Source organism: Lolium rigidum, chromosome 7, assembly GCF_022539505.1.
Source record: "Lolium rigidum isolate FL_2022 chromosome 7, APGP_CSIRO_Lrig_0.1, whole genome shotgun sequence".
Lineage (NCBI taxonomy): Eukaryota > Viridiplantae > Streptophyta > Magnoliopsida > Poales > Poaceae > Lolium > Lolium rigidum.
The window spans coordinates 94,530,100-94,543,465 of record NC_061514.1 but is presented as its reverse complement, the minus strand read 5'-3'; the positions used below and the strand labels follow the sequence as shown (position 1 = coordinate 94,543,465).

At 47.4% G+C, this 13,366-nt stretch overlaps 1 protein-coding gene across 1 annotated transcript; it reads right to left on the bottom strand.

Moving 5' to 3' along the window:
- Nucleotides 1–2,709: 2,709 nt before the first annotated feature.
- Nucleotides 2,710–3,936, bottom strand: LOC124671694 (ras-associated and pleckstrin homology domains-containing protein 1-like). Its single transcript, XM_047208036.1, has one exon. It carries the CDS (start codon nucleotides 3,934–3,936, stop codon nucleotides 2,710–2,712), a length of 1,227 nt encoding a protein of 408 aa, XP_047063992.1.
- Nucleotides 3,937–13,366: the final 9,430 nt, after the last annotated feature.

Sequence of the window (13,366 nt, the reverse complement as noted above, 5' to 3'; positions counted from 1 at the left end):
TACTCCATCTAATACACACATCACCCCAGACACGCTCTTGTATAGATGTTGGATCAGAACAAATACTTAAGAACAGGGTACATAATATGCATCTATCAATACATCTTACACATAATATGATCAAATCTCATAGCACAATATCGTAGAATAAGGATCCACCACATAGGTATTACAAATATGGCCATAATCATGTTAGGCAGCTCATATGGCACTAAGAACTATGAAGAAGATGAGAGAAATAGATCAAGCTACTACCGCAAACCCGTAGTCCAGAGGTAGACTACTCTCCCTTGATCATGGCGATGATGATGAAGACATTGGAGAAGGTGGAGATCCCTCCGGCGGTGATCCCGACAGAGTTTCCCCCTCCAATCTTCTGTGCAGCGGTCTCTGTTTTCGTGTTTCTGTGTTTGTGCGGCGCTCTCCTCCCGAGAACTCTTCGGGGTCATATATATAGTGATTTTTAGGTCAAAATACGTCGGTGGGCGAAAGAATCAGGGCAATTTGGACAGCCGATGGTCGAAAGTGGTGGGATGGCACGCCCAGCAAGGTAGGGCGCGCCACCTGATCTCTTTCGGACCTCAGGCCTCTCCAGTTGTGCTCCAGGACCCAGGGTGCTTCTCCCGATGAAAAAATGATGCTCCAAAAATCTCAAGTCAATTTGACTCCGTATAGGTCTCTGAAAGTGAAAAATACGCAAAACAGAGTTTTCATGTTCTGCAGAATTATAAACCAAATAAAGGGGATCATTGGTAAATCCCCATAAATCAATGTAAAACATGGAATTATCATCATATATGTTGAAAATATGTGGGAATTTAGTATGATAAAGGACAAAGTTCATGTATGCATTTTGCATGCATCAGGAGCCCAAAAGGCCTATGTGTACGCCTCACAAATCATTTTGGACCGATAGGGCGGGCTTCGTGAGCCCCCTTGGAGATGCTCTTAAACAACTAGAACTCGAGAGCCCATGTCGATCCATGCCAAATAGATGGACCGTTCACACCAAAGACATGGTTCTGGTTTTGAAGGCGAGACCCCGAGGAGGAAATGGGCAGGACCCGCGTTGACAAAGGTCTTGGCGACCGGACCATGCCACGCAGGTCATCTGACATGGGCATGACCCTTCGAGTGCCCACTGTTAACATACCTAGTGCGGCGTAAACCGGAGGACCACCTGATGACTTGCTAGAGACCACAAGGCCCAAGATGATCTAGCAGCAATGAATCATTCAAGGCCCATGTTCATGGCGTACGGAACAAGGACTTGCTCAAGACAGGGAACCCTAGAATCTATCTTCAACTTAAAATCGACCCAGACACGATACCTAAGACCTAACCTCATATATAAAGGTTTTAAGAGGGTCGTCGGGAGAGGGATTCAGATAGATGGCAATTTACACCAAAAATAGCCATCACATCGACATTGTAATCTTCATCAATAGTCAACATCAGACATGCATGAAGTAGGGTATTACCCTATGGGGGCCTGAACCTGGGTAAATTGTGCCTTCTCCTTGCTTGTTAGCTGGTGAACTCGCAAGCGCGACTCTTTTCCTAAAACCTAAGTCCATCAATCATGGGCAATTGCCGTGAATACACCACGTCATCATCGTCGTGGGGCGGCGGCTCCGATGACTTTGCCGTAGCATAATTCAACAGAAGACGATTCAGACAAACTGTTGTTTCTTTGAGTCAGCGTCGATGGCTCTAGAGTAATTTTGACGGTGACCCTCGTCTTCGGTGGTGTTCGTATGGTTTGCGTTTGGTAGCTAGGGTGGCTGTGCGTGCAATCGCGATGGTTGTGTTCCATGACGATCATAGAGGATATTTGTGTCGGTTTTTCGCTAATTAACGTACCGACTAACTCTCTTCTGCTTATTAATAAAAAATGTGAAAGTCTTTTGCCTAGTTGTCTTAGAAGACTTGTCTATGTCTCATTCACCTCAGAAAAGTGCAACCACAAACAAGAGTTACACTTTTGTACTCAAAAAATGCACACTTTGTTTCTTGTTACCGAGACATAACGACATCCTTGTCAACAAAACCGTTTAAGAAAAATGAAACTACTGGACCTGGCTGGCTGGCTGGCTGCTTGTCGACGACAATCAATCAATCAAACAAGTGAAAATCGTCTAAAATGGAAGGAAGCCCTGCGGTGGACGGAATTAAGGTTTGGAGTGCCCACGGCGGAGAGGTTGCGCATTGATGGGACGTGTCGCCGCGATTTCGGCACCAGCAAGTTCGCGTTAACATCCACCCTCACCGTGCACCCACCGCCGCCATTACTCGGCGCACGGGCCCTCCGTTTCAGAGCTTCCAAATTTTCCTCTCCTCCGTCGCGCTCGCGGCGCACGTCGGGGCCAAGGCGCCTTTCCGATGAGGACACGGGTTTCACGTACCCCAAAAACCTCTCGTGCCTCGTGCCCCAGGCGCCGGTGAAAAGGATACCAGTTCAGCTCCCACGGGATTGTTCGTGTCAGATGCTTCAAAGAATCGGAATTTTGAACCTACTCCAGACAGTACTTGAAAGAAATAGTGCCGGTGTGTGAAAGAACATTCAAAAAAAGTGCGGGACAGAACAAGGGAATCCAGCGGATTCATCAATATCAGGCAAAGATCGACGATTTCTTGGAAGCAATCTAGCTAGGCTACCACATTGTTGTAGAAATCTGCCAGCTCGTATGATGTGACGCGCGCGGGCCGCTACACGCGCCACGCCGGCGGAGGCTGCGGGCGGCGGCGAGGCGGCGTCCTCTGCCTTGTAGCCGCCGCCGTCTGTCTGCATGTAGGCTGCTCCCGCGGCTGGGTTTCGGGCGCGGCGAACACCTCGTCCCAGATCTCGGCGAAGGCGCGGAGGATGGCGTCGTGGTGTCGGGGCGCGTTGAGCGCGAGGAATCGTCGCAGCAGCTCGCGGAGCTCGTCCCCCGCCACGATCCCGTTCTCCACGATCATGTTGAGCATCGACCGCCGGAAGTCGGCCAGCGGGTCCTCCGACTGCTTCACCACCGCCACGCTCCCGTCCAGCCTGTAGCTGTTGGTATTGCCGGTGGCGTCGCAGCTCCTCGCTTTCCGGTGCTTCGGCGGCGTCGACGCGCGCTTCGGAATGTCTTCTATCTTCTTCTTGGCACCCGGATCATCCTCCTCGGTCTTCGCGCGCGGGAGCGGCTCCAGCGGCGGCGGAGGAGGCAGCGGGCGAGGTGGCAGCGGCGTGAATCGCGGGTCTCCTCCTTCGTGTCCGTTGACTTTGTCGATGCTCCTCGCCCTCCGATGCTGATGGGTCAGAGATTGCGGCTGCGGCCGCGGCGGCGAGAAGTCCCCGTGGCCTTCTTCTTTGATGCTGGGCTTCTCGTCGCTGCGCACGACTCGACGCTGCGGTGGCCGGAGAGGCGGGGGCGGCGGTGGGGGTGGAGGAGGGGACGGCGGCGAGAAGCTCCCGTGGCCTTCTTTGATGCTGCTGGCCTTGTCAGCTCGACGGTGCGCGGGTCGCGGAGGCAGCGGCGGGGCTGGAGGAGGAGGAGGCGGCGGCGGTGGGGAGAAGTGGGTTCTCCCGGGGCTCTTCCGTGCGCAGGACGACTTGACGCTCTGCTCGAGCTCCCTGAGCTCGCGCAGCAGGCCGGAGAAGCTGGGCGTGGTGGCGGAGCTGGGCCGCTTGAACTCGACCTCGTCGCCGTCGGCCTCGGCGTCCTCCCAGAGGAAGGAGGAGGAGGAGGCGGAGGGCACGGTGAGCGTGCCGGTGGACCCCGACCCGGACGGGTGCGTCCTCGCCCTGCGCGACGTGGCCGTGGTCGCCGTGGACGCCTCCGTGCCGGAGCGCGGCGACGAGGCGGCCACCGCCACCGCCACGGCGACGGCCTTGGGGTCCTTGCAGCCGCAGCCGAGCGCGAAGCCGACGCCGCCGAAGCGCTTCCTGGCCGCCACGCCGTGGCTCATCCCCTCCGTCGCGGCAGTCGCTCACTCGCAGTGGTGATCCTGGACGGTGGCCGTGGCTCACAGAGATCTTGGACGGTGGCTTATATTGCAGAGGCGCTGGCATACAGCTGCTCTCACTCACTTCCGGGCGGGTCAGCCTAGTTATGAAGCGAATGACGATGCTAGTTAGTAGCGAAGCTGCGTCCTGTACAACATGTACCGGCTACGCGCACACTCGTAGTCTCATACAGTGTACTCCACTATACGTGACGACGTACACCGTCCGTCTCCCTTTCGCTTCAAGACAGGATCAGCAAGCTAAATTCCGACGGGCAACGCCGTGAACCCAAACAACTGCTGCGACGAACAATAAATACACCGCACAGGAACAAAATTAGCTCAGCTGACCGGCCCCCGCTCCCCATTAATCCAGCCAGTGAACCGTATCCTTCGGCCAATTGTTGGACAGGTACAGGGGAACCACCTCTACAGAATACGTGTACAGTAGCGCCCGTCGCACGCGCGTAGGGGTATGATACGATACGATTGCCCGCTCGCATGTGCAACGCCGTGCAGTTCAGATGGTCCTTGCCGTGAAGAAGCATGGATGGATGCGCATTCTTCTGCGGTGGCGCAGGGGATAGATAGATAGATTGTGTGCTCCGATTGTTCCTTCTTGGGGTCGGATCAGGTAGGAATGGAATGGAGAGGGTGAGCCGCCTTTTGCGAGTTTTGGACGCGCCCGCATGTGCTCTTTGTTTGGCCTTGGTCGACCGAATCTTCCCAGCGAACGTGTACCCTCTACAGGCTCAATAGTCAATCCAATTATCGAATCGAAGTGATTCTGATTTTTGAAGATATTACTATCTTAATCAGGCTCTTGATTGCAGATTTTGTATCGGCTAACCGCGCGTGTCGGTCCAATCTCAAGTGTCATGGACGGCCCAAGACTTTGTCAATGGGCATTCAATTTTTTTAAAAAAATACAAAGAATAAGCAAAATAAACCAGGGTTTGAACCTAGGACGTGCTTCTGCATGTCCACTTACTCAACCATTATTGTGTCAACTCTTGGATTGGATTTAATACAATGTGAACGAGAATTGATAGTTGTATCATATAATTTGAAAAGTTAGACAAAGAAAGAAATATTATATGCACATGCATATCCATGAATACACATAGATCTGCCCATGGCCGATGTGAGCTTAAAATGTGACCAGCACACAATAAAACTACTGAGAGCATCTCCGGTCGTGTCCCCCAAAGCGTCTCTCAAACCGCGCCGGATTGAGCATTTGGGGACGTGTTTTGTTCGTGCCGCGTTTGGGGGACGTCGCTCCCCAGTCGCGTTCCCCAAACAAACCTTTGAAAATTTTAAACTTAAGCGAGATTCGATTAGATTCATCCAAACTTGGCATATATTACATAGACTCTAGATTCGAACGAAATCTGACTAAATTTAAACTAAACCTATCTAGAAGTACTTGCGGCGGCCGGAGGCGTCGTAGTACTGGTGGAAGTTGTACATGACGTCGGTAACGACCTCCTGCTTGACGCGTTCGTCGGGCTCGTCGTTGGGCTCTTCCTTCACCAAGCCGCTTGGTCCTGCCTCGCAGTCGTCGGTGAGGTCCACGAGCGGCTTGTCGGAGTCGCGGATGGACATGGCGTTCGCCATGTCGAGGTCACCCCTCCAGGCATCCTTGTCGTTCATCGACGCCAAGCACGCCGCCCGTAGCCCTGGGCAGTCCTCGGGATCGTCGCTGCTGGCAATGAGCCGCTGCTGCCGCTCGTACTCCGCCAGCAGCGCCGCCTGCGACTGAAAGGATCGTATGCCGCACCTAGAGGGGGGGGGGGGCGAATAGGTGCTAACCAATTTTTAGTTCTTTTTCAATTTAGGTTTGACACAAAGGTAAATTCTCTAGATATGCAACTAAGTGAATTTACCTATATGACAAGGTTACCAACTAAGCAAGATATAGCTACGCAATATATAGGAGATAGAGTGGGATAGAGGTAACCGAGAGTGGAGCACGCGTTGACACGGAGATGATTCCCGTAGTTCCCTTCCTTTGCAAGAAGGTACGTCTACGTTTGGAGGAGTGTGGTTGCTACGCAAGCCAAACCAACAGCCACGAAGGCTTCACTCGGATCTCCCGTGAGCAACGCCACGAAGGCCTAGCCCACTTCCACTAAGGGATTTCCTCGAGGCGGAAACCGGGCCTTTACAAGGTTCTTGGGGCACACATCCACAACTGAATTGGAGGCTCCCAAATCTGTAATAATACAACAATCAACAACAACACATCAACACAAATCAACTAGAGAACCAAGTAGGAACACTAGCATGAGATCCCTCAAACAAATGAGGGGGAAATGAAAAACGCTTCGGTGAGGATGTAGATCGATGGTTTCTCCTTCGAATCTCCAAAGATCAAGAGCTTTGGTTGGGGGAGGAAGGAGATCTTGCAAATCTTGTGTTTCTTGAGGTGGCTCTAATGGTGGTGAAGCTTGGCAGATTTCTTGTGCAATGATTGAGCAACTTGTCCCTTTGGAGAAGAGAGCTATTTATATGATTGGAGCTCTGAGATCTGACCGTTTGAACTTTTACTCGTAACACCGGAAGTTCCGGCCAGGAGGGCCGGAAGTTCCGGCCGGCACCGGAACTACCGGCCAGGCGAGCCGGAACTTCCGCCAGGACAAATCTTCGTCAGGCAACCTGTCAGAAAAGATTGGGGCGGAACTAGGGCGGAACTTCCGGTGACCGGAAGTTCCGGCCAAGTTCCGGCTGATGGCGTGTAACTCACACGTTCGTTGGGAACCCCAAGAGGAAGGTATGATGCGCACAGCAACAAGTTTTCCCTCAGAAAGAAACCAAGGTTTATCGAACCAGGAGGAGCCAAGAAGCACGTTGAAGGTTGATGGTGGCGAAATGTGATGCGGCGCAACACCAGGGATTCCGGCGCCAACGTGGAACCCGCACAACACAACCAAAGTACTTTGCCCCAACGAAACAAGTGAGGTTGTCAATCTCACCGGCTTGCCGTAACAAAGGATTAACCGTATTGTGTGGAAGATGATTGTTTGCGAAGAAAACAAGAAACAAGTATTGCAGTAGATTGTATGCGATGTAAAGAATAGGACCGGGGTCCACAGCTCACTAGAGGTGTCTCTCCCATAAGATTAAAGCATGTTGGGTGAACAAATTACAACTGGGCAATTGACAAATAGAAAAGGGCATAACAATGCATATACATGATATGATAAATATAGTGAGATTTAATCGGGCATTACGACAAAGTACATAGACCGTCATCCAAGCATGCATCTATGCCTAAAAAGTCCACCTTCAAAGTTATCATCCGAACCCCTTCCAGTATTAAGTTGCAAGCAATGTACCATTGCATTAAGTATGGTGCGTAATGTAATCAACAACTACATCCTTAGACATAGCATCAATGTTTTATCCCTAGTGGCAACAAGACATCCACAACCTTAGAACTTTCTCGTCACCGTCCCGTGTATCAATGGAGGCATGAACCCACTATCGAGCATAAATACTCCCTCTTGGAGTTAAGAGCAAAAACTTGGCCAGAGCCTCTACTAATAACGGAGAGCATGCAAGATCATAAACAACACATAAATAATAGATTGATAATCACCATAACATAGTATTCCCTATCCATCGGATCCCGACAAACACAATATATAGTATTACAGATAGATGATCTTGATCATGTTAGGCAGCTCACGAGATCCAACAATAAAGCACATAAGGAGAAGACGACCATCTAGCTACTGCTATGGACCCATAGTCCAGGGGTGAACTACTCACTCATCACTCCGGAGGCGATCATGGCGATGAAGAGTCCTCCGGGAGATGAATCCCTTCTCCGGCAGGTGCCGGAGGCGATCTCCCGAATCCCCCGAGATGGGATTCGCGGCGGCGGCGTCTCCGGAAGGTTTTCCGTATCGTGGCTCTCGCATCGGGGGTTTCGCGACGGAGGCTTTAAGTAGGCGGAAGGGCAACGCGGGGGCCACACGAGGGCCCCACACGCTAGGGCCGCGCGGCCAGGGCTGGGCCGCGCCGCCCTAGTGTGGCGGCGCCTCGTGGCCCCACTTCCTTTCCTCTTCGGTCTTCTGGAAGCTTCGTGCAAAAATAGGACCCTGGGCGTTGATTTCGTCCAATTCCGAGAATATTTCCTTACTAGGATTTCTGAAACCAAAAACAGCGTAAAACAAAGAATCGGCTCTTCGGCATCTTGTTAATAGGTTAGTTCCGTAAAATGCGTAAATACGACATATAATGTGTGTAAAACATGTAGATATCATCAATAATGTAGCATGGAACATAAGAAATTATCGATTCGTTCGAGACGTATCAGCATCCCCAAGCTTAGTTCTCGCTCGTCCCGAGCGGCAAACGATAACAAGGATAATTTCTGGAGTGACATGCCATCATAACCTTGATCATACTATTGTAAACATATGTAATGAATGCAGCGATCAAAACAATGGTAATGACATGAGTAAACAAATGAATCATAAGGCAAAGACTTTTCATGAATAGTACTTCAAGACAAGCATCAATAAGTCTTGCATAAGAGTTAACTCATAAAGCAATAAATCAAAGTAAAGGTATTGAAGCAACACAAAGGAAGATTAAGTTTCAGCGGTTGCTTTCAACTTATAACATGTATATCTCATAGATAGTGTCAATGTAAAGTAATATAACAAGTGCAATATGCAAGTATGTAGGAATCAATGCACAGTTCACACAAGTGTTTGCTTCTTAAGGTGGAGAGAGATAGGTAAACTGACTCAACAATAAAAGTAAAAGAAAGGTCCTTCAAAGAGAAAAGCATCGATTGTTGTATTTGTGCTAGAGCTTTTATTTTGAAAACATGAAACAATTTTGTCAACGGTAGTAATAAAGCATATGAGTTATGTAAATTATATCTTACAAGTTGCAAGCCTCATGCATAGTGTACTAATAGTGCCCGCACCTTGTCCTAATCAGCTTGGACTACCGGATCATCGCAATACACATGTTTCAACCAAGTGTCACAAAGGGGTACCTCCATGCCGCCTGTACAAAGGTCTAAGGAGAAAGCTCGCATTTTGGATTTCTCGCTTTTGATTATTCTCAACTTAGACATCCATACCGGGACAACATGGACAATAGATAATGGACTCCTCTTTAATGCATAAGCATGTGGCAACAATTAATGTTCTCATATGAGATTGAGGATATATGTCCAAAACTCGAAACTTCCACCATGATTCATGGCTTTAGTTAGCGGCCCAATGTTCTTCTCTAACAATATGCATGCTCCAACCATTAAGGTGGTAGATCTCTTTTACTTCGTACAAGACGGACATGCATAGCAACTCACATGATATTCAACAAAGAGTAGTTGATGGCGTCCCTGAAGCATGGTTATCGCACAACAAGCAACTTAATAAGAGATAAAGTGCATAAGTACATATTCAATACCACAATAGTTTTTAAGGCTATTTTGTCCCATGAGCTATATATTGCAAAGGCGAATGATGGAATTTTAAAGGTAGCACTCAAGCAATTTACTTTGGAATGGCGGAGAAATACCATGTAGTAGGTAGGTATGGTGGACACAAATGGCATAGTGGTTGGCTCAAGGATTTTGGATGCATGAGAAGTATTCCCTCTCGATACAAAGTTTAGGCTAGCAAGGTTATTTGAAGCAAACTCAAGGATGAACAAGTGCAGCAAAACTCACATAAAAGACATATTGTAAACATTATAAGACTCTACACCGTCTTCCTTGTTGTTCAAAACTCAATACTAGAAATTATCTAGACCTTAGAGAGACCAAATATGCAAACCAAATTTTAGCAAGCTCTATGTATTTCTTCATTAATGGGTGCAAAGTATATGATGCAAGAGCTTAAACATGAGCACAACAATTGCCAAGTATCACATTATCCAAGACATTTTAGAATTACTACATGTAGCATTTCCCAATTCCAACCATATAACAATTTAACGAAGAAATTTCAACCTTCGCCTTGAACATTATGAGTAAAACCTAAGGACATATTTGTCCATATGCAACAGCGGAGCATGTCTCTCTCCCACACAGTGAATGCTAGGATCCATTTTATTCAAACAAAAACAAAAACAAAACAAACCGACGCTCCAAGTAAAGAACACAAGATGTGACTGAATAAAAATATAGTTTCAGGGGAGGAACCTGATGATGTTGTCGATGAAGAAGGGGATGCCTTGGGCATCCCCAAGCTTAGACGCTTGAGTCTTCTTAAAATATGCAGGGATGAACCACGGGGGCATCCCCAAGCTTAGAGCTTTCACTCCTCTTGATCATAGTATATCATACTCCTCTCTTGAACCTTGAAAACTTCCTTCACACCAAACTTCAAGCAAACTCATTAGAGGGTTAGTGCACAATTAAAAATTCACATATTCAGAGGTGACACAATCATTCTTAACACTTCTGGACATTGCACAAAGCTACTGGACATTAATGGATCAAAGGAATTCATCCAACATAGCAAATACGGCAATGCGAAATAAAAGGCAGAATCTGTCAAAAACGAACAGTCCGTAAAGACTAACTCTGAAAGGGGCACTAGACTTGCTCAAATGGAAAAACTCAAAACTAATGAAAGTTGCGTACATATCCGAGGATCACGCTCGTAATGTTGCAGATTTTTTCGAATTTTCTACAGAGACTTATGCCAGAATTCGTGATGACAAGCAATGCCGTTTCGCGCAGACGATCCCAAATATAACATCAACTTTAGCATAGAAACTTTACTTGGCACAAAAACATGATAAGGAGAGGTTGCTACAGTAGTAAACAACTTCCAAGACTCAAATATAAAACAAAGTATCGTAGTAAAAACATGGGTTGTCTCCCATAAGCGCTTTTCTTTAACGCCTTTCGCCTAGGCGCGAAAGTGCAAATCAAGTAGCATCAAGAGTAGAAGCATCAACATTATTTTTCTTGCAAACACAACTTGTTGCGGAGGGTACTTTAGGCGCTCCATTATCTAAATTTTCTATGGTGGTGCTAGGGGTTTTAGCAATTTTAGGCCTATAATAATTCTTTTGTTTAGGCACTTTAGAGGCATACATGAATTTTTGCTCTTTACCCACATAAGCTTTCTCATTATACTTGAGAGAAGAAAAGGTTGAACCCAAGGTTCCCATAGCTTTTTCAAGTTCATCAATCCTATTGGTTTGATTATCATGGACAACACAAGTTCCTAGGACACTAATTCTTTCATCAACTCCTCCTAGGGATTTATCAAGTTCATCAGTTTTATCCAATAACATTTCCAATTTAGTTTCAATACTTGGAAAATTTTTCTCTATGGTTTCCAATTTTTTCATAACATCCTCAAGAGAGATTTCAATTTTAACTTCATTAACAGGTGGTATTCCAACTAGACTCTCAATGATGCAACTAGCTTCTAAAGCGGGAGTACCTAGGAAATTACCTCCCGAAAGAGTATCAAGAACATACCTATTCCAACTAGATAAACCAACATAAAAGTTCCTAAGAAGGATAGTGGTGGAGTGTTTCTTAATGCACCTATGATGAGCATTACTAATTCTGTACCAAGCATCTTTAAAACTTTCTCCCCCTTGTTGCTTAAAAGAACGAACTTCAACTTCAGGATTACTCATTATAACAGTAGTAAAGGTAAACTAGGCAAATAAAGACAAGTAACTAATTTTTTTGTGTTTTTGATATAGAGAGCAAGACAGTAAATAAAGTAAAACTAGCAACTAATTTTTTTGTGTTTTGTTTAGGTGCAGCAAACAAAGTAGTAAATAAAATAAAGCAAGACAAAAACAAAGTAAAGAGATTGGGAAGTGGAGACTCCCCTTGCAGCCGTGTCTTGATCTCCCCGCAACGGCGCCGTAAAAAGAGCTTGATGGCGTGTAACTCACACGTTCGTTGGGAACCCCAAGAGGAAGGTATGATGCGCACAAGCAGCAAGTTTTCCCTCGAAAGAAACCAAGGTTTATCGAACCAGGAGGAGCCAAGAAGCACGTTGAAGGTTGATGGTGGCGAAATGTGATGCGGCGCAACACCAGGGATTCCGGCGCCAACGTGGAACCCGCACAACACAACCAAAGTACTTTGCCCCAACGAAACAATGGAGGTTGTCAATCTCACCGGCTTGCCGTAACAAAGGATTAACCGTATTGTGTGGAAGATGATTGTTTGCGAAGAAAACAAGAAAAACAAGTATTGCAAGAGATTGTATGCGATGTAAAGAATAGGACCGGGTCCACAGCTCACTAGAGGTGTCTCTCCCATAAGATTAAAGCATGTTGGGTGAACAAATTACAATCGGGCAATTGACAAATAGAAAAGGGCATAACAATGCATATACATGATATGATAAATATAGTGAGATTTAATCGTGGCATTACGACAAAGTACATAGACCGCCATCCAAGATGCATCTATGCCTAAAAGTCCACCTTCAGAGTTATCATCCGAACCCCTTCCAGCATTAAGTTGCAAGCAATGCACAATTGCATTAAGTATGGTGCGTAATGTAATCAACAACTACATCCTTAGACATAGCATCAATGTTTTATCCCTAGTGGCAACAAGACATCCACAACCTTAGAACTTTCCGTCACTCGTCCCTGTATCAATGGAGGCATGAACCCACTATCGAGCATAAATACTCCCTCTTGGAGTTAAGAGCAAAAACTTGGCCACAGCCTCTACTAATAACGGAGAGCATGCAAGATCATAAACAACACATAAGTAATAGATTGATAATCACCATAACATAGTATTCTCTATCCATCGGATCCCGACAAACACAACATATAGTATTACAGATAGATGATCTTGATCATGTTAGGCAGCTCACAAGATCCAACAATGAAGCACATGAGGAGAAGACGACCATCTAGCTACCGCTATGGACCCATAGTCCAGGGGTGAACTACTCACTCATCACTCCGGAGGCGATCATGGCGATGAAGAGTCCTCCGGAGATGATTCCCTCTCCGGCAGGGTGCCGGAGGCGATCTCCCGAATCCCCCGAGATGGGATTCGCGGCGGCGGCGTCTCCGGGAAGGTTTTCCGTATCGTGGCTCTCGGCACGGGGGTTTCGCGACGGAGGCTTTAAGTAGGCGGAAGGGCAACGCGGGGGCCACACGAGGGCCCCACACACCAGGCCGGCGCGGCCAGGGCCGGGCCGCGCCGCCCTAGTCGTGGCGGCGCCTCGTGGCCCCACTTCCTTTCCTCTTCGGTCTTCTGGAAGCTTCGTGCAAAAATAGGACCCTGGGCGTTGATTTCGTCCAATTCCGAGAATATTTCCTTACTAGGATTTCTGAAACCAAAAACAGCAGAAAACAAACAACTCGGCTCTTCGGCATCTTGTTAATAGGTTAGTTCCGGAAAATGCGTAAATAC

Excerpts from the sequence above, each read along its gene's own strand:
- LOC124671694 (XM_047208036.1), bottom strand. The coding sequence starts at position 3,936 with ATGAGCCACGGCGTGGCGGCCAGGAAGCGCTTCGGCGGCGTCGGCTTC.